We start from the raw sequence: 26,617 nt of genomic DNA, 5'->3' as shown, positions 1-26,617 counted from the left end.
CGAAGACTCTTTTATGGTAAAAAATAGCTTACAGCTTTATAGTTTTTGACACCGGAGGCTCTGAAAATGCTAAAAAAACTTGCATCAGCAAGTGTTTTGATAGTCCGTTTTTATGAAGCGCACATTCTACACTCCCTGTGCAAGTCATTACTACGCTAAAACAACCTATTAAAATTACATACAACTGTCTGATGGATCAAAGTCTGAGTAATCAGAATCAAGTGTTCAGCTGTAAATATCTATTATTACATTATGTGGCCAAACATTGTGCTGAGGAGGCTGTTACACACGATGCTGGCACCCAAGCCTGGGAAAGTATCTGAGCGGCACACAGGAAGCATTTGAAGAAGTGAGATTGAGGAAATGACACCTTTCTTCCCTGCAGAGATATTGAGACATGCTCCGTGACCTTGATAGTCAGCTGTTGCATCACTGTAACTTTGCACAATCACACAGAAAATACAGAAAAACATTATATCACGTTGAAAGAAACCCCCCCCCCCCCCCCAATGGTCAAAAACCTGTTGTGACGCTGTATTCCCGAAGGACAGACATATTAAAATAGCACATGTGCAGACAAAATAGCAACTAGGCATTCTTTTATACAAGGAGTGTATTCGAAGCGTGCATCAATATAGGCTAAAAGAGGAGTTTAAAAACAGCTTTGGAGGCTATTTCCAATCAAGTTTGGTGGAGAACCCCACCAACGCAGAGTCGCTTCAGTGCATATTTCAGGTCGGGCATGTGGACTTTAGCTGGGTGCAGCAGTGCCACCCTGGGTGCAGCGTCCACTATTTAAAACTCATCAAAACCTCCCTTTGGAGCAACCCAGACGGGCCCCGCATACACACTGGCGCAGTGACGAGGCGGTCACTACTCGAAATCTCTAAATGTGGCTTTGTGTTCACGGCCTTTCGGGCCACAGAGCATGTCAAAGTGGTGTTTAGGCGGCGCTTGGTTCGTGTCCGAGAGTTTATGAACTGCTGAGTCACTACAGCGCCAAAAAGCCGCGCACTATAATGTCAAAAATGGCTCCAGAGAAGGTTGAGTGCACGGCTCCGGTTTTACCAAAATTCACCTTACAAGACAAGTGTAGACACTGTATTTGATGCCCGAGATGGCTTTGGCTCAGTACAAGTGTTTACTGGTGTACGCTGGCCTTTCATTAACGCGGCGTGGCCTAGTGGACCTTGTGGCCTTCGGAGCATGCTTCGCAGTCAGGAGACAGACTCCCAGACTTTCACAGACATGCAGTCTAGTCCCTTTTTTTCCCTCCCGAAAGCCTGACCTTGTAAATCTCCACACATGCCGGTCAGCTTGGTCACACAGACAGCGTGCTTGGTATGGACTACTCAAAAGTGAGCAACAGGTCAAGGTCGTGACCTCGGAGAGCACCAGCACTAAAGGGATTAAATAAAGATCGACACCGCGAGAAATGAGGAAATGGTTTTTACTTATTTTACACATTTGTAGAAAATCAAGATGCCTTGGGGTTTCGGTGGTAAAGCTGATACCACAGGCTCATTCCAGACAAGTTAGCAAGTACTTGGGGTGGGGGTGGCTGTGACCTAAGCATTATTGTGTATAAGTGACTACATGAGAATTACTTTTTATAAGTCTGCATTCTAGCCTTTGAGACAGTGGTACACACGAGCGTGTATGAGATGAGACAGATCACGATCGTTGTTTAGAGCGTGGTGAAGGGAGGAAAAAAAAATAAAACAGAACGATGCCAAAGCGGGATTTTGAATTTGAGAGCGCTGCCGTCTCATGCTGTTATTATGACTCTCTAAAATACCACCCATAAAGTTTTGAACACAGAAAACTCACATGGCTTCAGAGAAATGAAGCTATATCCAGCCATACTAGAGAGAAGAAAATCCCTCTAAAACACAACCAAAAATAAATAAATAAAAAAAATCATGTCTGCTGTCAAGGGGGTGCAGACACCCAGGAGGGAGTCTCCATTCACGGGCCATGCGAGGACAGCAGCAAAGCAGACAGACATGCTGACCACAGGAGAGAGACAGAGAGAGGGAATGGGTGAGTGTGTATATGAGCGTTAGGGTTATCAAAGCATCCCTGAGGTTTCGTCGCGAGGCAAGTCAGCAAGTTCGCTCGGTAAACGTCTGGCACGGTGTGATCGGGAGCAGCACAGCTCTTACATTTACGCAGAAATTCTTATCTAACAGCAGGAGGGTGGCCAGAAAAGATCTCAAATCCAAACCCCTATGGACCATGATGGGGATTCTTGTGTAATATGAGGATACACCTGTGCAATATAAATGAAAAACATACACAGATTCCGAGCAATTATCCGAGCAACACTGGCTTCAAACTTTGGATAGGTATTGGGACCGATCAAGTACTCAATGGAGAATAAAGAGTCCTTTATCCAAATTCCTGGAAAATAGGGAATGATTTTGCAATGTTTTGGTTTTAGTCCCGTTTTGTCCTTTTGGCCAGAAAAGTGAATCAGAGGCACTACATTCCTACTTTCCATGGGAATTACCAGGAATTAATGGGAATAAACTGGTAATTTTTAAAATAGCAGGTGAGCCTAAAACAGGAAAATTAAATGTAAGTGAAAATAAATCTTGCAGGATAAGCTTTGTTTAAAACTGCCAGATTTAATGCAATTTCAGTTGAATTTCTACCCTGCACATTCATACAGCACACTTACTGCAGGGTTACTAAGGCCACGCCCCCTACATGCACTGGGCATTCCTTTATAACAAACACACATCATTTCTTCAATTCTGCACACAGAATAATGTCAAACAATGTCCACCTTGGCGAGTTTAGACAAAAATATTACATACATTTATGTTTAAAACTTCCTCGTGCTGTCCCTCGCACTTTCCAATCAAGTTCTTCAATCCATCTATACATCCAATTTTCCATCCATCCATCTATCTAGGTTTTCATCCATTCTTTTTTTAAATCCTTCTGTTCATCCCATCCCTGCTCAAGCTCATTCCCATACAGATTTGCATCCATTCTTCTCTACCCTTCCATCTCAGGTTGCATCTGCTCATCCTTCTGTTTACATATATGTTTTTATTCCTTCATCAATCTTTCCAAACAAGTTTTATTCATCCATTCATCCATCCATCCATTCATCCATCCATTCAAGTTTAAATTCATACACCCTTTAAAGTTTCCTTCCACCCATGTTACCATCAGCCCTTTACGCATGGTTGCCTACGTTTCTCCATGTTTCCATCCATCACAGTCCATATTACTCATCGTTTTCATCGATCATCTCCAAATTTGCATTCAATTTCAACATGGACTGTATTTCTGTGAACTTGTGAGCACAGGACACACATTCTATTGAATCAGGGAGTCATCATGACAATGATTTCCCCACAATGTAGTCACATCTGCAGAGAGCAAACGACGTTCGGGGAAAAAAAAAAGAAATTGGATCAGCTGAAAATATTTGTTGTTTTAAAAAAGAAGATGCAGCCGATGATAAGGAAAATCTGCTTGGACGCTGTAATGGGGGGAAAAAAACCAGGCGTACATTAAAATGAGAGAAATTAGTAAGAGGAAATCTCACATAAGTTAACTATTTAATTCGATTTGAGAAATGACTGATTCTTTCCTCATAATTCTGCTCATGGACGAGGGGGGGGGGGGGGGGGGGGGGGAGATGAGGAATTGAGTTAAACGAGCGGTTTAGCGTCTTTGAGTTCCGTGTGGGATGCTTAATACAACTTAATCCACAAAAGAGAGGAAATCTACTCTGCTTCCCCAATTCATTCACTCCCTTTCGAAATCATATAAAATCAGCACTAATCGTATTGGCTGTGGCGCGGAGGAGGGTCAAGAGCAGATTGCACGGCTCCTTTAAGACCATCGTGCTGAACTCTATAGAGCAACGCAGGGCACTCAGAGTTCAGCCAAACTTTCAGCCCCACACACACACACACACACACACACACACACACACACACATACCTGTTTTTGCTACTGGGTGGGGACACATGACAAAATGCAGCCTGGTGGGAACCACCCTTTGTGAGTGGTCTACAGACAAGGCAGAAACTGATCCACAGTCAGTTTACAGCTGTTATAACGGCCATCACTTGTAAACTTGAGTCCGACCCCCAGAAGACTGACCTGACATTTTACTTACTGCTGGGGACCCAGTCAGGTTGAAGACCCTCCTGGGGACCTGTGATGTAATGTTTTGATATGCTAATTATTGACGTCACTGTGCGTGTTTAAAAGGTTACCAATGGGGACCTCACCTCAAACTTTTTAAATCAGCATTTAAACACAGGTCAGCAGGTGCTCCCTGCTACCTCTAAACAACTGTACTGCAAATACAATACAATTCAAATAAATTGTATTCAAATAAATGATTCTTTGGCAAAGTTCGTTCTGACAACTTTATTTGTCATAGCAAAGGTGAAACATGGGTGTGGATGGACAAATGTGAACAAGGAGTGCCAAACTTTTCCATGAACACCTTTATTTTCTTTTCTCACACTCCCTCTTGAGTGCTGTGATTCGGTTCTTTATGTAAAATTTCACGGCTTCCCAGGTTCTATTCTGGAGCAATACCGGAGCTGACCTGATGCAGTCTTCACACTCTCTTTTCCCTGGTACCCTGCCAGATGTGATGAAATGTAGAAGTTTGTTCTCCACTGCCTTCACCTCATCTTCAGTCCATTTCCTCTTTTGGTTTTTTGACACACCTAAAAATGTAAATAATTTTACCTCAACTTTCAAAGAGACAATCTTTCACCTCACTTTAAAAAGCTGAGTGTAGAGTACACCAGCAACCAATACCAAGTAGTACCAGACCATTACTACTGAGGCCTAGAATACTTTAATATTCAGTACATCAGCAGGAAACTAGACTCCATTCAATGCAGCTGCTGGCTAGGTCGCCATATGTCACTTTCAGAAATACTGTACATTTAAAGTCTTATTAGAGACCACTTTAATGTAAAGTCGCAATAACTAACTAGGCAACTCAGTTCTGAGCGGTGCGGTCCTGACTCTTTACCTGACTTTGAAGGCAACTCCTTCTCCTTTACCGACTTGTCGCCAAATGAAAGTTCTTCTGGAAGATAAAGCAAATAAACACTTCAACATTTTGGGGCACTGTAAGCAAATGCATCAATAATGACTGTTCAAGATCATCCTCAGAGGACAGGTTTGACTTTACCTGTAGCTTTTGAAGGGGAATGACGTCGCTTCTTTGGCTGAGGCATGTCACTCTCCCTCGAAGACTTGCTGCCAACCGAAGATTCGTCTGAAGGACAGAAAATAAAAAGGCTTTCACCGTACACCATAACCAAAAGCAAGCAATTAAAAAAATACATATGAAATACAGGTTGTTCTAGGCAAGATAAGGCCAGACCAATCTATTCTCATATTGTATCGTTTATATAAACAGTCAAAGGCAGAGATAGCGATGGCCATGGTCTGAATTGGGCAGCATATTGACGTGGTCTGAGAAAGACAACTGGTCAGTCAGTCATGAGTCATGACACCCAGGTTTCTCACAACTGATTTGGATTCAGGTTGTCACTCTGTAAGAGGAATTCAGAGACCTGTTTGAAAACTGCTTTTTTCATAGCCTCAGATAAAAATGGGAAAAGTGAAATCCGCCAATATTTTCTTAACCCAGCAGGACTGAAAGAAGGTTTGAGATCAGTATGCATGTTTGATGGATAGAGGACACAGCCTGTCCAGACATGAGCTTAGTGTAGAGCAGAGAGACTCTATGGCATCATTGACCTCCAGTGAGGAAAATGTGTCGATGTAGAGTTAAGGTGACCAATGAGAAGTGGGTGGGAAACAGGTTGCAGTAGAAATAGTGGTACCAGTAGTGGTGTAACAGAGAATGAAATTAACTGAATGAAACAGTGGTCAGAGATGTGCAGAGGCGTGACCAGTAGGCATTCAGTGGAACAGCTTGAGTGAGAAGGAGTTCAAGATCCTTACCTGCTTATAGTAAGTCAGAGGGCTGCAAACCTGTTTTATCAGGGACAGCCATACAAATTTTTATAATACAACTAGCAAAATCAATATCTTCGATCATTCTTTTTCATTGATAATAAAAATTCCTTATCATCATTGATAAGGAATTCTTTATCCCCCAGGAATTCACATCAGACCATACCTGTAGATGCTGAAGAGGAGTGACATCGCTTTTTCGGCTGGGGCATCTCACTCTCTTCATCCTCACTTTCAGACACATCACTATCACTACCTACGTTCACTTTCTCTGCAGAAATGCGTGTAAAAAAAACATTTGTCGTCATGCACCATGTAGAGTTTCTTGTAACTGAACTAAATGTCAATATATAATACATATAAGAGCTTACCATAAGGCTCAAGGTGAATTTCATCAAGGTTTTTCCCCTTGAATTCTGATACTCTGCCCTGTTCAAGGGCCATCAGCACCTTGCTGATCTTTGCTAACTGTAACGTCCCTTCAGGCAACCGGTAAAACTTTCTATGGACTCTTATATCATGTCCCAGAAAATCTGCTAACTGGTCCATCTCAGTATCTGTCAGATTAAGCACTTTAGATAAAGTCGCAATATGTTTTCGCAGCTTTGTGGATGACAGATTCTTTGGATGTTTGGCTCCACACTGGTGAGCAACCTTCCTAATGCATTCTGTGCCATGGTAGAATGAGTTCTCAGTCATGGGCTTTGCAAAAAAAAAATAATTTTCATCCAGTACACCACATGTTTGACGATTCTTTACAAGTAGCTCCATGGAGTCCATCATACTTGGGGTCAGGAGTATTGGCACCTTTCGGTCTCGCTTGCCTCTAATTTCGATGCGTTGGAAATGCTGACAGAGCTTCTGCTCAACTTCAGATAAAGCATCAGCGACATCGGAATGTAAAACAGATGTGTTTCGGAGAAGATACGAATTCAACCTCATTTTCGAAACTTCTCCTGCTCTCCTGCGATTGAACAGAATTACTTCACACAAAGTTATTTGGGCAAGATTTGACCAGTTCTTCTGACTTTTCTCAAGTTTGAGCTTTGCTTGGTACAGATTAGTTTGATTGCTGAGATGCATGTGCATTTTTTTAACATCCTCAGTAAAAGGGAGAAGTTCTGGAGAGTTCCATTTCGCTTCATGAAGCGTCTTCAAGGCTGAGGCTGACACACATTCATTCCATTTTGTGGCATACATTTGCTTAAACATTTTTACATGTTGGACATCATTTTCCTCTCCTGCGATCATTGCTTCACATTCTGCAATATCCGACATTTTTTTAATGTTGTGGCCCAGTTTTAATGCCAAAGATGGAACTGTGAAGACCTCATCTTCATCTCGGAATCCTGAGGTATCTTTAACAGCCTTGATAACATGATAGAAGTTTGCAGGTATGAAAAAGTCTTTAATACTCTGTAGATGTCCCAATTTCCTAGCACACACCAACAGCCTTCCAGCCTCACGCATTTTAGTTCTGATGTATTCGTGCTTGGTTTTGTCGCTCCCCATTTTGTTGCACAAGTGTTCTCCAAATTTGATGATACATGGATCACTTTTAACCGCCTGCGTTACTTCATCTTGCTTCATGTCGCTGATCAGTTTCCATAATTTTTTTGTTACTCCTTCAGGAACAGGCTGTGCGTAAGCACAGAGTGCTTGAACTCTGGATCTACCTTGTTTTGTGACCTCGCACTTCTTGGCCAGGTTGCACCTTTGCATATGCCTCCAAAGTGCTTTTCGTCTGAACAGCCCTTGGCAATTTAAACAGTGCATGTAGTCCTTGACATTCACGTGTTTAGCTGTGGTTTGCTGCCGTGGCACCAACACTCCTTTGCCAGCTTTTAGAACATGTGTGTTGTGTGCACGGTTCCCTTTATTCCTCAAAAGATCCAAATTAATCCTCCTTTCTTTAGAACTCTTTGGAAAAGAAAGAGCCTTTGCTACCTCCACCTCATTCTTATGAACTTGAGCCAAGTGTCTTGCCATTTTGCAGAATGGTTTGGAGCAGTAAAAGCAATACTGCTTTTTGTTAAACATTCTTTGGCCTTTTGCAGTCTTTTTCAGTTTCATCACTGAAACCTCTTGACTGCAGTCATTGTCTGAATGAGTCATTGTCTCCTTATCTTCAAGTGGAGAACATTCCTTGTCTTCATTCATGGAAGATGAGGAAGTACCAACATTCCCGTTTAATGTCACATTGGGAGATGAGGGACTGGACGAAGGCTGTGGAAGGCTCTCTTCAGAACTGCTCTCAGATTCAGGCACGTAATCATCTTCGCTGATGTCAATGCTGCTAACTGTATCATCTGAAGTGGAAATGATGCCCAAGGATTTTTTGGTAAGCTGTAAATAAAAAAAATATTTTATTGATTTAGTTTTACACCATAATCAAAGTGGATTTCTGTATGCAGGGTTGAATGGAAGTTCAGAGTATATCTAAGATTAAAATAAAATAAGCCTATAAACAAAAACACTTTGTACCACCTTCACTTTTACAAACATAGGGGCCTTAATTAGTAGTAACTACTACATTCTTAAAAAAAAACTGTACAAGCAAGCAGTATGGAGAGCGGGAGTAGCGCATGCCCATTGTGCTTTCAGACTGGCAGCATTTGCGGCGCACAGCTGAACTGTGGCATGTGTACTGCAAATACAGAAGAGTATCGTCCATTCTAGGGCTGAAATGATTCCTCGAGATTAAAAAAAAAAAATCATTGAGGCAGTCATTTGCGTCAACACCTTGTTTAGTCCATTTAACTGCACGCGGTCATGTTGCAGGAAGACAATTTTTATGTCAGGGTTAGGGGGGGGGAAAGTAATAAAAAAGTAGCATTCCAAAAATTGTAGTAGGGGTTCAGAGATAAATCATTAATTTGTTGATTTTAATAAAGACGCATTACATGGTAAAACGCAATGAATGAGCGTCATTCTTTGACTTTCATTTTTAGCTCATTTCAAGATCTTCAGGATGTTACACTGCACATTTAAGTTTCTTTTGCGGCAGTTTGCACATCGGCTTAAGATATACGAGCAACTCAATGAAGAAAGCACTATTGCGAAATGTTTAAAGGGGTTTTATATATATACTTGATATATCCGAAATACACCATTAAAACGTTAATAAAAGCTAATAGCGTAACAAATGGCAGAACGAGCTGTAACTGTGCGCGTCGATTTGTTGTTGCAGCACTACTTACAAATACACTGTCAGTCCTCTTTAGCTCCGGGACATCACAGGCCCTTGGTGATGGAGAAGAACTGGTCAAATCAAGAATTACTGTCTCTGCATCACTGTCTGGGTCCTGGCAAAAGAGATGAATATAAATCAAACATGTATGCGCAGATCAACAGTGGCTGCAAGGTGTATACAGAAATTACATATAATACCTTTTACTACCCTTTTTATTACCTTCAAAATATATTTTTTTAATACCAGCACAACTTCAAGCTGCAACTGTAGTGGCGTAAATAAAATAACTTTCCAAATGGAATAATATATTGCATCACAATGTAACAAGGTCATTATAACTTAACCAACACTGGACTCAAAAACTGCTCACAGAGAATAGAAATAAAGACATAAGAGGAAGGAGACATCTTCATAGATCATTAGTCAGTAAGTCTGATGTGTGAGCAATCTAAAAAAGAAGTGGCCGTGAAGTACGCATAGGTGTTATTAAAATAAATTAAGCTGATACATTTAAGTAAAGCAGAGGGATTAATCAAGATGTTACAATGGGCCTTTGTCCATAGTTTTTAATCAATGTCAAAAAGTAACAATTGCATAACAATGTTGGACATTTGAATGAACAGCTACCCATCAAAATTTGAACCAAATTTCCAAGTGGAAAATAAAAAGAGGAAAAATAAAACGTGGAAGCAACCAGATAATAATAAAGTGCAACTTTACACTGTAATTATGTAAGTATGTGACAGAATTCACTGCCTGTAACATTGAGCCTATGTTGAAGGTCATTGGTTAATTCTGTTATTTCCTTAAGTCAATGAAAACTTTAATTGACTGACTGATTGCATTATTAATATAATATGTCCTTACCAGATACTCTATTTTTTGAAAGTTAGATATTTAAGATGACTATAATTTGTTTTTATCTAATGTTGCTCAGTTTAAGCAAACATTTTTGTAATCAGCAAGTTCAAAGTAAGTACAGTGCACAGTATGAATACACCTGACCACATCTGAACATACATACATAAAATATATATATATATATATATATATATAAAAAACTAAATGCAAGATAAAAATCCTCCTGGTCAGGTTAACATAGTGTTGTCAAATTCATATATATATATATATATATAATTTTTTTTTTTACGTACACAAACTTACCGAGGATTGTTTGCTGCACATCAGCTGTAAGGCAAGGATGTCCTGCTTGAGGGGAGATTGGACCTGATCGTCTGGGGTCTGGTGAGGCATGATTGGGCCAACACTTGGTGTTTCCTCTGAACTTTCCTTAGCCTGAAATAAGTTAATATTTGATTTTATATTAATATTTAGTTTATGCAGGCAATGTTTTTGTACATATAATCCACTAGATTTCTATTCATTTCTAGGAAACACTCAACAGAATACAAGAACAATTTAACTACAATATTATACAGACTAAATGAGTACAGTGATTTAGGCTACTTCAATTTCCATGCATGAAATTTCAACAGGAAAATAGGCCTACCTTCAGTCTCCTGGCACATTCATCATGATGGTTTCTCAGTATTGTGATGCGACGTTCAAACCTGTCTTTGGTCTCCGTGCTGATCCCTTTGTTGGGTTGATTTGGTCTGTTAGAAAGGTGTAATAAACTCAGTAACTGTACACATACATCAAACAGTACACATGCTTTTACACAATGTCCAAACCGCAAGCCATCGCTGTCCCAGCTCATGAACTCACACTATTACACAACAGGTGCGACATTCACCAAGATGCGGCAAATGGCTATCAAATTAAGTGAAAATATGAACTCTGTCGACACGGGATTTTATTGTCTTTTGGATCACGAATACGACGACTGACGAAATAATTAATGAGCCCTTATTCCTATAAGGTGCTGATAGTGTAGCGCAGGCCTGAACTTGTGATTACCAACATCATTAACGTCTCTCTCCAATCCTAAACTTTTCAATTATGAACAGGACACGGTTTTTTATTATTTTCCATCTGTTTTGAGGTAAAAATTAACGTTCAGAAAAAGTGTCATTAGGTTAATGCCCTCAAATAAGCCGTTAGACTAGCTATGTCCATTAAGTATTAATGTGAAGACGATGTACATTACTGTCTAAACTATAAAGCACATCATATAATCAAGCAAATTCTTACCGAACTTAATTTAAGACGCAAACCAACAAGCTTGTTAGTTATGCCTGCCTAAATCTGTCCTTGCTACCTACAGCTAAATCACCTTTTAATTAAAAGCAATCGGTTTAATTGACGATATACCTCCTCATAGTACTACTATAAATAGCCAAAATGAAGTTTACCATGGTATTTATGTTGTAAAACAAACAGTCTTACCTTATTTTCTCCATGTTGCGTCCATTAGAATGATGATCTTCACATGTCGTTGTCATCTCAAAATGGCTGTGAATAAGCTCCTGCGTCTGCACTCCAATTAGTCTCTGCACTCCAATTAGTCTCTCCACATCCGAGCAAACTTTTTATAAACTAAAATGGCGGCCGCAGCTGCGTGATGTTAATCTTAATAATTGCGAAATGGGGACTTGAGATGTCAGGTGAACACACACTCTTGAAACTTCCATTGGGCTCATTGAGCCTTCTGAAAGGGGGGAGGGGGTTGGTTACGGTGGGGACTAAATATGTCAGGTGAACACACAGTTCTTGAAACTTCCATTGGGCTTCTGACAGACAGTCTGTTGCCAGCAGTGTTTTGTTTAGACCCTTACATGACATGAGCAAGCTGATTATGTTTTATGTCTGATGCAAAACAGAAGTGATGAGATCCAAATATCAAATATATAAAGGACATATAACAATCAATGTAAATTGTGTAAAAAAAAAATTGAAAGTTCATTTGTTTAATTCAACTCAAATTTTGGAACTCATGTATTAAATAAATTCAATGCACCTAGACTGAGGTACTTTAAGTCTATGGTTCTTTTAATTGTGATGATTTTGACTCACATTTAACAACAACCCACCCATTCACCATCTCAACAAATTAGAATACTTCATAAGACCAATAAAAAAATGGTAACACTTTACAATATGGGTGCAAAAATATGCATTAATTGATGCTTAACTAATGCACAGATAATCATGAATTAATGTATGACTCATGAAGAACTAAACCATTAATTAATGATTACTGCATCAGCACTAATGAACATCCTATATAATTAATAGATTAAGTAATCATTAAATTGTTATTGGTTAAATGTGTAATATTGTATTGATTCCTTAATAACATACTATATGAACTAATAGTGTAAATTCATATGTTAATTACCACAGTGGGTCAAAGTCATGCATTTCAACTTCCAGTTGTCTGCTTTAATTAAACATTAGTTAATGATTTTTCTAATGTATCATTACGTTATGACTTTACTTGTTGAGGCACATGACTATTAACTAATTGTTAAGTAATATGTCAATGTGGTTATGGCTTTTGAATACATTTTTAAATTAGTTAATAGTCATGTGCCCCAGCAAGTAAAGTTCTCGAATCATTTGCAAAACAGTAAATGCATTTCTCAAAACAATTTGTACAAATAGCAAAACACAATGGATTACCTGCAAAAGCCAATCTCTTGCACAAAATCTCTAGTTCATCTCTCAAAAGTAAATATCTGTGTCAATAAACATGTCAGTGCCATGTCCTTTTGTACGGATAAGACAAGTCAAATTGCTTAGTCATGCAGTGTACTCTGGAGGGATGTTCTCTGGAGGGAAGTTTTGATGACAACTGTAAATTGTAGTTTACAAATGTGAACATAGGACATAGGATTTTAGAAATGTGAACATAGGACAATCTCTTTAGGGAAAACTGTACATGTGGTGCTGTAGGAATTACAGTGCAGTCTTCCTATACCTCCTGACATTCCTGTCTGTTGGGCCACAAATTCTCATCCACATCACAAGGAATTTCTTCTCTCGCGATGCAGCATGGAAAGAATCTTTTTAGAGTGTCTTATACAGCCTCTGCAGGCCTTTACCAATTCAGGACAGATTTAGAAAAAAGTCTAATGGAAATGTATAGAAATATGCTTCACATATTATGACAACTTGTTCAACCATTTTGCATGTAAAGACTTATGCAATGAACTAATGCCTAAATGTTGTGGGGGTGAGACTATTTAACAGAGACCCATTATAATACATTTTGATCAACATGACATAAGCAACTGATAATGTAGGAAACAGAGAACTGTACATAATAATTTGCATGGACGTACCAAAGCATTTGCAACTTGTTCAAAAAAACGAGAAACAGAAATAGATAGATAGATAGATAGATAGATAGATAGATAGATAGATAGATAGATAGATAGATAGATAGATAGATAGATAGAAAGAAAGAAAGAAAGAAAGAAAGAAAGAAAGAAAGAAAAATGTCCAGAAAAATCGGTTTTAAGTCTCGTCACGAAAGTTACCAGTGGAAGAACACAAGGGAGTCTAGGTCTATGGTGTCAATGCATTGACAAAAGACAGACAGGTAGACACAGCTAGGCAGACAGATAGACATACACAGCTAGGCAGACAGATATACACAGCTAGGCAGACAGACACAGCTAGGCAGTCAGATAGACATACACAGCTATGCAGACAGATAGACACAGCTAGGCAGACAGACACAGCTAGGCAGACAGATAGACAGACACAGCTAGGCAGATAGGCAAACAGACAGACAGACACAGCTAGGCAGATAGACAGACAGACACAGCTAGGCAGACAGATAGATAGACACAGCTAGGCAGACAGATAGACAAACACACCTAGGCAGACAGATAGACAAACACACCTAGTCAGACAGATAGACAGACACAGCTAGGCAGACAGATAGACACAGCTAGGCAGACAGACACAGCTAGGCAGACAGACACAGCTAGGCAGACAGACACAGCTAGGCAGTCAGAAAGACAGACACAGCTAGGCAAACAGATAGATAGACACAGCTAGGCAGACAGACACAGCTAGGCAGACAGATAGATAGACACAGCTACGCAGACAGATAGACAGACACAATTGGCAGACAGATAGACAGACGCAGCTAGGCAGACAGATAGACACAGCTAGGCAGACAGATAGACACAGCTAGGCAGACAGACACAGCTAGGCAGACAGATAGGTAGACACAGCTAGGAAGACAGATAGACAGACACAGCTAGGCAGATAGACAGACAGACACAGCTAGGCAGACAGATAGATAGACACAGCTAGGCAGACAGATAGGTAGACACAGCTAGGCAGATAGATATACAGACACAGCTAGGCAGAGAGATAGAAAGACACAGCTAGGCAGATAGGCAGACAGATAGACAGACACAGCTAGGCAGATAGACAGACAGACACAGCTAGGCAGTCAGATAGACAGACACAGCTAGGCAGTCAGATAGACAGACACAGCTAGGCAGACAGATAGATAGACACAGCTAGGCAGACAGACACAGCTAGGCAGTCAGATAGACAGACACAGCTAGGCAGACAGATAGATAGACACAGCTAGGCAGACAGATAGATAGACACAGCTAGGCAGACAGACACAGCTAGGCAGACAGATAGACAGACACAGCTAGGCAGACAGATAGACAGACGCAGCTAGGCAGACAGATAGACAAAGATAGGCAGACAGATAGACAGACACAGCTAGGCAGACAGATAGACAGACACAGCTAGGCAGACAGATAGATAGACACAGCTAGGCAGACAGATAGACAGACACAATTGGCAGACAGATAGACAGACGCAGCTAGGCAGACAGATAGACAGACACAATTGGCAGACAGATAGACAGACGCAGCTAGGCAGACAGATAGACACAGCTAGGCAGACAGACACAGCTAGGCAGACAGATAGACAGACACAGCTAGGCAGACAGATAGACAGACACAGCTAGGCAGATAGGCAGACAGATAAACAGACACAGCTAGGCAGATAGACAGACAGACACAGCTAGGCAGACAGACCGATAGACACAGCTAGGCAGACAGATAGGTAGACACAGCTAGGCAGACAGATAGACAGACACAGCTTGGCAGACAGATAGACAGACACAGCTAGGCAGACAGGCCGACAGATAGACAGACACAGTTAGGCAGACAGATAGATAGACACAGCTAGGCAGACAGATAGATAGACACAGCTAAGCAGACAGATAGATAGACACAGCTAAGCAGACAGATAGATAGACACAGCTAGGCAGACAGACACATCTAGGCAGACAGATAGACACAGCTAGGCAGACAGATAGACACAGCTAGCTAGCTAGCTAGCTAGATAGCTAGCTAGATAGATAGATAGCTAGATAGATAGATACAGCTAGGCAGACAGATAGATAGACACAGCTAGGCCGATAGACAGACAGACACAGCTAGGCAGTCAGATAGACAGACACAGCTAGGCAGACAGATAGATAGACACAGCTAGGCAGACAGACACAGCTAGGCAGTCAGATAGACAGACACAGCTAGGCAGACAGATAGATAGACACAGCTAGGCAGACAGATAGATAGACACAGCTAGGCAGACAGACACAGCTAGGCAGACAGATAGACAGACACAATTGACAGACAGATAGACAGACGCAGCTAGGCAGACAGATAGGCAGACAGATAGACAGACACAGCTAGGCAGACAGGTAGATACAGCTAGGCAGACAGATAGACAAACACAGCTCGGCAGACAGATAGACAGACACAGCTAGGCAGACAGATAGATACAGATAGGCAGACAGATTGACAGACACAGCTAGGCAGACAGATAGACACAGATAGGCAGACAGATAGACAAACACAGCTAGGCAGACAGCTAGGCAGACACAGCTAGGCAGACAGATAGACACAGATATTCAGACAGACACAGCTATACAGATAGAAAGACATATAGACATATAGACAGACAGACAGACAGAGATAGATAGATAGATAGATAGATAGATAGATAGATAGATAGATAGATAGATAGATAGATAGATAGATAGATAGATAGATAGATAGATAGATAGATAAGGGGCATAGACCGTTTTTATTTATCTGCACTCTGACAACAGAATAAACATCAGAATAATGTATTGCTATAATTTCAATATGTCAATAATCCTTTCATAATGATCTGAGCAAAATTAACAGAAGGGGGTAGTAATAGTAAGTAATTTGTGTTCAGCAGAAGAAAGTAATGTATACAGGTTTGGAACTACGTGAGGCTGAGTAAATTATGAAACTATCCCTTTAAAAATACACACACAGTAGTTCCAACATTGACCATAGAGGGCGCACTCTGAAACACACTTTACACACACACACACTTTTTGTCTGGTGAAACCTACCCCGTGGGGACCTGGGTGCAGTTTCAGGGGTACCCTGTCAAACATGTTAAAATGGCTATTTCTATCATATGCAATGGATGTGCCTGTGGGGACCAAGGTTCAGGTCCCCACCGCGCATGAGGTCCCAACGGGTTTGGTGTGCAGTCAGGTCCAAGTCCACACCGGGTAATAAAAACAAGTGCACACACACACACACACACACACACACACACTTCATCCCAGTGATCAGTGACCTATTAACATGCCGTATACTTGCATTCACGTATCAGGATACTACACCTCGAATCCCCAGCAGCTGTTTTTACTGTGTGAAGTGACACTTTAAAAAGGTGTGAATGTCAGGATTTTTTTTAACTAAAACTCTTTGCAACTCATAATAACCACTACAGCCCTTAAGCACTAAATATGTGGCCATTTCTCATCCAGCGAGAGACCACGAATTACATCGCACAGGTGAAAAATTGAGTTTTGGAAACGGCTAAAGCCCTTAAACAAACAACGGAAAGATCCAGCTGCATTTGTGTTTTAGTCATTTGCTGAGAAAACACACAGAGAAACAGCTGGCTTGTGCAGCAATTAGCGAGAAAGGTCTACACGCTGAAGAGACGCCGATTGCATTTGGTGTAAATGCACCCGAGGGACGCTGAAACCGGATTTATATTAAACCGTCCAGATTTCATACAAGTGTAAATATCTCAAATGCATATTCAACTAAATCCGCTCATAATAAGGAGGTGAATGATGCTGGTGTGCTGTGGGCTGGTATAAGAAACACAAATACATATACAGGTAGTCTCCGAGTTCTGATGGTCCGACTTACGATTTTTCTGTGTTTTTGGTGTTTCAAAGCCAAAGTTAGCTCTCATCCAGACACTGAAACGTCATGCGAGACACATATATACTGTAAAGCTGATTAAATTATTAAAAAATGAAAGAATACTACTCCACACTCATCTCCATTCTTTAAGGTTCATGGGTACATGGGCCATGTCTTAACTTATATACACATTTTGATATATACGTATGTAATTTCCTGGAGACAAATTTCGAGCACGGGTGCAGGCAAAAATCGTGATAAGATCCGCATAGAAATATTAGGTGTAAACAGATTTCGAGAAAATGACTCAAAGCCTCAAACACTCCCTGATATGTGACTCAAACAGGCCAGCATGTGCGACTGCTCTGAATGCAGTAAATATAGCAGCCATGAGAAAATTCCATTTGAAAGTGAAGTTGAAGAACTGTATCCTCACTATAATAACTCAATCAAAAAAATTAAATAAAAAAGCTAAACAAAGTAGTACCTTTGGGCAAAAAAAAAGAAAAGAAAAAGGGAACTGCCCACCAATTACACCCATATTGTAAAATACATCTATAAAGACTATTGAAATACTTCTACACTTCATCCAGCTTGATCAGAATGTGTGAATCTTTTACAACAGAAACTCTGAAACCAGTGTCATTGTTTCTACAGTAACAGAGCAGCACTAGTTTCTCACATGGAAACTCCACAGAAACGGAATAAACAGTTTGAGGTTTATTTAGCACGCCAGAAAGGAGTCTCCACTGTCAAACGTTATTTTTTAACTGTCAAATAAAAAGTAAAGCATTGTTCTTTAATGAATAAAAACATGTCTGACATAAAAAGAAATAAAAAAATGTTTTTGGAAAATAATGTGCTTTGGGATGTCGATAGTAAATCGCGCCGTGTCTCAGCACCATGTCGTTGATTTATGTTTCTATAACAGCACGGCTGCGAGCGCTCGATTGCTTTAGTCTGCAGCATCCGCACTTTGAGACTCTCTGTGAGAAAGTGGTAACTTTACAGGAATGAAAGGTCTGTGGGCTTTTCTCAGTAAGCTTTATATCTTAATTTTACTACCTTCGAAAGAAAGGCTGAGGGTGGGTCTGTTTATAGCTGCTATAGTGTTAGTGATAACACGAACATGGTCCATTGCAACATAAATTGATACCATAAATACCTACAAATAGATGAAAACAATACGACTTTGGAAGTCAAAAAATGGTTGCGTGCAAGAATAACACACGTCAGAACATGCCGTGTTAAAAGGAAAGTAAACTAATTTAGATTAGATTTGATTCCTTACAGGTCTGATCACCAAAATGCAAAAATCTATTTGCACTTTTATTTATTTATTTTTTTTTTTACTGAAGTTCTAATTTCACGACTGTGACCCATGATGACACTGACTTGTCAAGCCGGTCCTATGACTCGAGATTCAAGTCTGTGGAGTTCTACCAAACCCTGAACATGTCTGAAGATGGTTCACTCTGCCATCTAGTGATCCGAACAGTGTCAATAGTTTCACATTTTTAGGGCTACAGCTGTTTGCTAAGCAGCTGGGATGGTCCTTCTCATTCCGGTGTCCAGATTTTAAATTAAATAATAATTACAAAAACACAGGTAAAAACAAATACAATCACTAATCAAATGAAACATCACACATGAAACACCAACTTGTTATATTAAACCTGCACACTGAAGGGACGTATTTTTTAAACTTAAGTACTGTTAAAATATTTATGTATATGAAGTTCTTATAAAATTATTTACAGGATTTAAAGATCTGAATTCTACTTAAAGAATTTTGAACATAGCTTGTTTTCTGGGGTGAAAGTGGTCATGTAGTAAAATGCGACATTGAGAACAGAGGTAGAAGAATGGCTTATAGTGCCATCTTGTGCCGCTACATAGAATTACACTCTGTATACTGAAGTAAGTACTGTATAGGGAGCTGAAGAATTGATTTTAAAATCACATAATATTTCAGCACGGTGAGATTTGATTTTTAATAGCTGACAATTTTTCTTGGTACATCCAGCTCAAGCTTTTTACCATCAAGAATTTGCAATTGAACTTTTTCCTGTGGCTTTTGCTGCAGTGAACAGCTGATTTATCATACAACATTAACAAAATCACTAGTGCATTGTCACTTTTTTCGCTCCATCCATATTCATGTTTATCATTAGACTCCTGTATATTCCACCCATATTTATTCTGTATATACTGTTTAATACTTGTACATATTCAGTTTAACTGTGCAAAGAAATGACATGAAATGGATAATTCTGTATATCATTATTGATAAATACCATATATTTTTACCTACTGCACGTGAATCACTCTCATCCTGTACATATGGACCACATAACTTTTTTTTAAATCAAACTGCTATTTATTGTAAATAGGCCACTTATGCACTTCTGGTTAGATGATTATGATTTTTTGTAATTTAGGATATATTTGGGATTCAGAATTTGGTGGGATTCAGAATTTGGTGAATTTTGTTTCCAGGATTTGGTGAATTTTAAATTCAGAATTAGGTGAATTAGGTGAATTTTGTTTCCAGGATTTGGTGAATTTTAAATTCAGAATTAGGTGAATTAGGTGAATTTTGTTTCCAGGATTAGGTGAATTTGGGATTCACTATTTGGTGAATTTGGGATTCAGGATTTAGTGAATTTTGGTTTGGATCTATTCAGAATTGGGTGAATTTCTAATTCAGGATTGGGTGATTTGAGGTTCAGGATTGGGTTGGTTTTAGGTTGGATGTAGTGTTTGGTGAATTTAAGATTGGGTTTATTAACGCAGAATCTTTCCAGAATCATAAAGAATGTGTAAACCCATCACAATGAAATGCAATTAGTGTTTATGATTAGAAAACCTTATGAGAAAACACTTTCTTTCTATTATACCTGAATTCCAGAGGTGGTGAAGTAGGGGATCTCAAATTTAACACTGATTGGTGGCTTTCCTTCTTTATCCTCAGCTTCCACACTAGGCAGCCCAAAGTGCGCTCTCATCAGATACTCCTTACCTCCCTGAGAGAAAGAAATAAAGCGAATCCAATCACCACAGTTTTACACTGAATAGTAACACCGTGTGTGTGAACACCATTCGTACTTACAGGGAAAGATTTAATAGACCAGACGATCTCACTGTTCTCAGGGACCCACTTCACGCTCCCCACTGTGGTCTTAAACTTGGGCGAGTCGGCGTCCGTGGGCACAGGGATATGGATCTCCACGTTATTAGCAGTAGAGCGCCGTTTAAATTGTGATTTGGCCTGAAACACAAGAGCCTCCATTAGCCTGGATGCTGCCTTCCAGCTCAAGATGCTAAACTTCATCTCAAGAGGTCAAGAAGCCTTTGTCATTGTCGATGTTCCACCAAAACACTGGTGCTACGTGAAAGCAGCATAAAGCTACAACAAATACACAAAACAGCACCGGCAGTAAACCTGCTGTATAATGTGTTATACAGTACAATGTGCAAAAATGAGAACAAGAAGATATTTGTAAATATAAACAGAAAATGTTGTGCAAAACAGACACAGCAGCAACCGAACAGACGTGCAAAACAGCATGTAAACAGTTATAATATAGTTATACTAAAATAATAAATCTGAAGGTTAAAAAACACAGAAAATCGAAGAAAAAAAAAAAGAAATCAGTTCTGACCTTAATCATGTACTCAATTCTGCTGTGTGAATGCTTCTCAATCACAGACTCAATCCAGATCAGAGGCTTTACCTGGAAAGTCATCAAGAACATTTCTGCATATGTAGAATACAGCATGAACAGAACGTGTATGCGTAAGTGCAAGCGGAGGGGCTCACGTGTGTGTTAAGACGGTACGACATGAGCTCAAACTCTCCGTCTGGAGGAATGAAGCTGATGGTGCGGTCGTTCTCGAAGCGGGACAGTCGTACGCACTGGTGGAACTTCACGTCCTCCAGCTCTACGGACTTACTCTTCCCTCCTGCGCATGAGAAAAGTCAGCCAGAGACAAAAAAAATAAAAAATCCATACACAGCATCATAGAGTTTCCGAATGTATTATTAAACAGGTGCGAAAAAATAAAGCGTTCAATGTAACAGACTTTTACGAGATAATGTAATGACCCTTACTATTAATCTATTAATGCATCAACAAACGGATGTGAAAATAACTGTGCAATTATATTTATTTATTCATTATATAAAAGCACACTCACGTCCGGTGTTTTCGAACAGGACCTTATCATTAAGCCCCAGACGCAGCTCGGGCATGCCCGAAAGAAACACTCGCATTTTAATGGAGCCCACGATCTCGCTGCGGAGGACGTTTCCGTTGGCACTGACCTGTGAGGACACGAGCAGAACATTTTAATGCGTTTTTTTTTTTTTTTTTGTAGCACCTGTAAGAACGCTAATTAACCACAAACTGCATAAACTGATCAGGCATAACATTGACATAACATGAGCAGTGAAGTGAATAACACTGATTATCTCTTTATCATGCCACCTGTTAATGGGTGGAAGATATTTATTAGGCAGCAAGTGAACATTTTGTCCTCAAAGTTGACATGTTAGAAGCAGTAAAAATGGGCAAAGGGATTTAAGTGAGGGCCAAATTGTACGACTAGGCGTCTGGGTCAGAGCATCTACAAAACTGCAGCTCTTGTGAGCAGTTCCTGGTCTGCAGTGGTCAGTATCTATCAAAAGTGCTCCAAGCAAGGAACAGTGCAAGAAACAGTGGTGAACTGAAAGGGGGGCCGAGGCTTGTTGATGCACGTGAGGAGCGAAGGCTGGTCCGTGTGGTCCCATCCAACAGACGAGCTTCTGTATCTCAAATTGCTGAAGAAGTTCATGCTGTTAATGAGCGACAGGTCGGGACTGTTTCGGCAGCAAAAGGGGGCCAACACTATATTAGGCAGGTTATGCCTGTACTGGGTTTTTACCCTTGAGATTGGCACATTAGAGGCTCCAGAATTGAGATAATTTGGAATACAGTGCATCACGTCTGGATTAGAATCTATGTAAAGCAGTTGATCAAAAGATTTGGTAATTTCAGCAAATCAGTAGTCAGAAAATAAGAAATAAGAAAAAAAAAAATTCAAATCCAGATCCTTGCATAATAATGCAGCAGGTATGAAACAAAAACTTTATAAACTACTACATATCTGATGGTCTCTGAATTAAAATAGAACGAAGAAAAAATTTTTTTGAGCCTCCCTTTTCCTCCACACTGTACTCTGTGCTGCGATGGATGTGTGTGTTTGTTTTCAGAAGTCCAAAAGTGTGATCTAAAAATGGCGTGCCTACCAGAAGATTGACGGACTCGATGACGTCCAGGAAAACCTCGTTCTTCCTGTACTTGATGCCCTCTGACCTCCAGGACACGGCGTTGGTGACCGTCGCAGGGGGACGAGGTGCTCCTGTGTCTAACTTGTGCCCCTCTTGTGTGATGTATCTGGACAAACATTACAATAAATTACTGCAACATCCAAAACAGCCACAACACGGTGAAAAGTCAGAAGAGGGACAGGAAGCCGGTTAATGGAGAATGTTCGAGATAAGAACATCTGTAAAGCATTGGATGGAATGAAGGACAGGTGAGGAGCGTGTGATGCACGGCGTGATACTGACTCCTGCAGGATTTTGCTGTCGGTCGTCTGTGGGTAGCCGAAATCCATGAGCTCGTCCAGAAGCTCGTAAATGATGACAAAGTTATCTCGGATGCTCTCCTCCTCCAACTCCTTAAAATACTCGGAGAAAACCTGATGCCACAAAAACAGCAACGGTTACGCAAAAGACTCTCTTAAATCTTGTGTTCTAAAACCGTACGCAACTGTCTTAGATCTCATTTCTGGATTACCTGCACGATTTTATACAGGAACGAGAAAACCAGAGAGACGCAGGCGTTTTTCTTGGATGTCGCAACAACTGGACGAAAGAGTTAAAGGAAACCGCAAAGTCATCAATGTTAAAGGGTGCGAAAGACAAACAATTTTATTCTACACACATTGTTTTGCAACACAAACAGGAAGTAACTTCTATATGCTGCAACCAATAACAGGAACTAACTTTCATGCAAACATCTCAGCACTAGAACCATTTTCTTTTCCCAGACCAGAATCCGATATTGTTTCCTTTTTCAGGCTGATCTTGACTGTTACTTTTAACCCTTCAAAGATAAAACAATCACCAATATACCAACATACGCTATATGAACAAAAGTATTGGGACGCCTGACTTTTCCAGCATTATGTGTTTCTACTCCAAGCTGTTTTCGCACTAGTGGAGGCACATAATTGTATAATTGTGGATGCGTCCGCCTGAAAATTTCCCTCGGTTTCAACTAGGAGAGCCAAACCTGTTCCAGGATGACAATGTGCACAAAATCAGCTCCATGCTTTACATGGGTTGGAGTGGAAGATCTTAAATGGCCTGCTAAAGAGCTTGGACCTCAACCTTATTGAACACCTTCGATATGACTGCACCCCAGGCCTCCTCGCCTCACATACATCAGTACCTGCCTTTACTAACACCCTTGTGACTGCAAACCACACGCGAAAATCTAGTAAAGCATCCTCCAAGAAGAATGTAGGTTATTATAAGAGTAAATGGAGACTAAATGTGGAATGGGATGTTTAAAAAAAAAATAATAATAATAAAATCTCAGTTAGTTGTCGACAAACTTTTGTCCATTCAGTGCATTAAGTATAAAAATAAAATCAATCCTGACAGAACTGAAGTCTATATGTATGATTTTTGCTTTCATGTTTTTTTTTTGTTTTGTTTTTGTTTTTTATTTACGGTAGTAACTCCACTGAGCATCATCATGTTTTATTCATTGTACAAGAAGCATCTTCAACATAATGCAAATCGAGTTATTGTTGTTATCTCGTTAAAACATCTTTAGGAATGTGGTAGCACCGGAACAGCCGGTCTGAAAATCAGTAGTGCCCTAACCATGAAAACTGTTCAAACTCTTTTGTTTACACTACATGTTTAACTGTACGTATGTAATTCAAGCAAAAACTGCTCCTTGCACAAACACCGTGACTAACATCTTTTTCCTGTTCTGCGTAACCCTACTGCTATGACAGAACTACTTCTGTGACGGAGCGGCTCAGAGAGCTCGGACTGAGAGAGAGAGCTCGGACTGAGAGAGAGAGAGAGAGAGAGAGAGAGAGAGAGAGAGAGAGAGAGAGAGAGAGAGAGAGAGAGAGAGAGAGAGAGAGAGAGAGAGAGAGAGAGAGAGAGAGAGAGAGAGAGAGAGAGAGAGAGAGAGAGAGAGAGAGAGAGAGAGAGTGAAGGATACGGTAAAGGTTGTTGTGTTTGATCCACATGAAGCGCACTCCACCGTGAGCCAGGATGGGAGAGAGAGTGCCTTCTTCCTCCTTATCCATCAGCAGAGTCATGAAGTGCTCGATCTCAGACATGTCCACATCGCCGCGGTAGTTACGGCAAATCAGGACCTGGAAAACACACACACACGAGCGACAGGTTATGCATTTGAATAAAATATAAAAAAATAAAAAAACATGACAATGTATAACTTCAACAACAAAAAATAATAAATAAATCTCCAAATTCTTCTTCTGTCTAATTTCACTGAAGTAGATTATCGTCGTCATATCCTGCAGAAGAAGCAGAGGAGTTTCACAGCGACGTTTTTCGGCGATTTCTAGGATTTAGGAATATTTTCACTAAGGAATTGAGCCCATCCTGATCTCAGACAGGGAACTGTACATGTCCACTCCAATATAGCGTATGCCTGCATATACACTATATTGCCAAAAGATTTGGGTCACCTGGTCAGTTATGATATGTGCGTTTTTTGAGCATCGCATTGCACATTTAGTCCCAATTTGCTCTTATTATTTCCTCCACTCTTCTGGGAAGATGTGCATGTGGACACAAGCGTGTCAGTAAAGTACAGTGATGTAGGTGTGGTGAGGAGGCCTGGGGATGTTCAGTAGGGTTAAGATCAGAGCTCTATAGCAGGCCATTGAAGATCTTTCTCTCCAAACCCATGTAAAGCAGATCTTTATGGAGCTCGAGTTGTGCACAGGGGCAGTGCCATGCTATTTTATTATACCGAATCCAATGACGTCCTACACGATCATGTGCAGAGAGCTTTGTTTTATATATAAGTAAATAAAATGCATACATGTCTTTATAGATAATCTCCATATATAAATACATGCACTTGCACTCTGCAGAATGAAGGTACCGTTCAATCAACTCTACATATATTTTATTTTAATCATTCCTCCAAAATAAGACATCATGACTTTTTTTATGAGGGAATTTTTGTGTGTTTTTGGTGTTTTATATATATGAAGAGGTTTGAAGAGTAAAATGGGGAAGCAGGTTCTTACTGAGAAATACAGGCAGACAAAGGCCTTATTCTGGTCATTTTAACCCAACAATTATTATAAAACTGTCCAATAAATATCGATCATTATTTTATTTATTATTCAAATCGTATTAAGCATGAAGACCCAGTCCACCATTTTATTGCATGTCGTGTGTTTGTGTATGTTTCTACCTAAAAAGCAATTACAATGATGTCATTTTTGACGTGACGATCAGGAAATGGTGAGAAAACACCGAAAAAAATAAGAAATAAATATGATAATTTCTATATAAACAGCCGAGGTCCTGCTGAGGAGAGCGGCAGGGGAGCTGAGTGTTCCCGGGAGAGGAGGATGACTGGGCGGCGGTTTAATCAAATCCATGATCCGCTAGTTAGCATATTAGCATAGTTAGCATATTAGCACGCGTCCCATAAATACAATATGCTGGATTAAAATTAGCTTGAAACAAATAGAAAAAAACATAAACAAATATAAAGTTTTAAATATGCTTCCTTTAAAACCCAGCAACTCAAACTGTTTTCTTTCCCACCCGTCTTCCCTTATACGTTTCACATCCTTCGCTACGATTGGTCAGTCCTTTGTGGGGGGGTCCGTAAAAACCGCGTGCTGATTGGTCCACTGCGTGTGAAAATGACGGATAAGCCAATCACGTGGTAGGAAAACGGGTTATGCAGGAATACAGGTGGGAGCAGCGAATGAAAGAATTAGCATACGCTAGCCGCAGGAGCTAACCGGCGGATTCCGTTATCTTACCTTGCCTTTCAGGTCTAACACGTAAACGGCGCTGGCTGACATTTTGGACGCCCGGAGAGAGTCGCTTCAAGACGAAGCGAGTGGCTTTAAAATCCGAACAATTCGACAGTAACCAGTGCTGAGTTTCTAATAAACCAAAAAATGACGGCATCAGTCACCAAGTCATATATATATATATATATAT

The 26,617-nt window shown here is 40.2% G+C and overlaps 2 protein-coding genes across 2 annotated transcripts in view; both read right to left on the bottom strand.

Annotated features, from left to right (window-relative positions):
- Positions 1-26,617, bottom strand: part of ap1m1 (adaptor related protein complex 1 subunit mu 1) — a 34,637-nt gene extending 8,020 nt beyond the window's left edge. The window contains exons 1-10 of the mRNA XM_083525324.1: positions 26,434-26,617; positions 24,618-24,774; positions 23,169-23,236; positions 22,940-23,070; positions 22,616-22,763; positions 21,526-21,652; positions 21,149-21,291; positions 20,991-21,062; positions 20,438-20,596; positions 20,226-20,351 (exon numbers count right to left, since the gene is read on the bottom strand). Of these exons, the coding sequence (XP_083381450.1) occupies positions 20,226-20,351; positions 20,438-20,596; positions 20,991-21,062; positions 21,149-21,291; positions 21,526-21,652; positions 22,616-22,763; positions 22,940-23,070; positions 23,169-23,236; positions 24,618-24,774; positions 26,434-26,475 (1,173 nt within the window). The 5' untranslated portion in view covers positions 26,476-26,617. The remainder of the gene's footprint in view (positions 1-20,225; positions 20,352-20,437; positions 20,597-20,990; positions 21,063-21,148; positions 21,292-21,525; positions 21,653-22,615; positions 22,764-22,939; positions 23,071-23,168; positions 23,237-24,617; positions 24,775-26,433) is intronic.
- LOC310717072 (uncharacterized protein) lies at positions 4,387-9,937 on the bottom strand (the record flags this gene model as incomplete). Its single annotated transcript, XM_083524753.1, has 7 exons — positions 4,387-4,709; positions 5,024-5,080; positions 5,186-5,272; positions 6,146-6,250; positions 6,351-8,325; positions 9,180-9,284; positions 9,926-9,937. 7 exons carry the CDS (start codon positions 9,935-9,937, stop codon positions 4,483-4,485), a joined length of 2,568 nt encoding a protein of 855 aa, XP_083380879.1. The 3' UTR covers positions 4,387-4,482.

This window comes from Silurus aristotelis (genome assembly GCF_946808225.1).
Source record: "Silurus aristotelis genome assembly, chromosome: 22".
Lineage (NCBI taxonomy): Eukaryota > Metazoa > Chordata > Actinopteri > Siluriformes > Siluridae > Silurus > Silurus aristotelis.
Note: the sequence above shows the minus strand (reverse complement) of the source record. Positions and strands in the feature narration are given on the sequence as shown.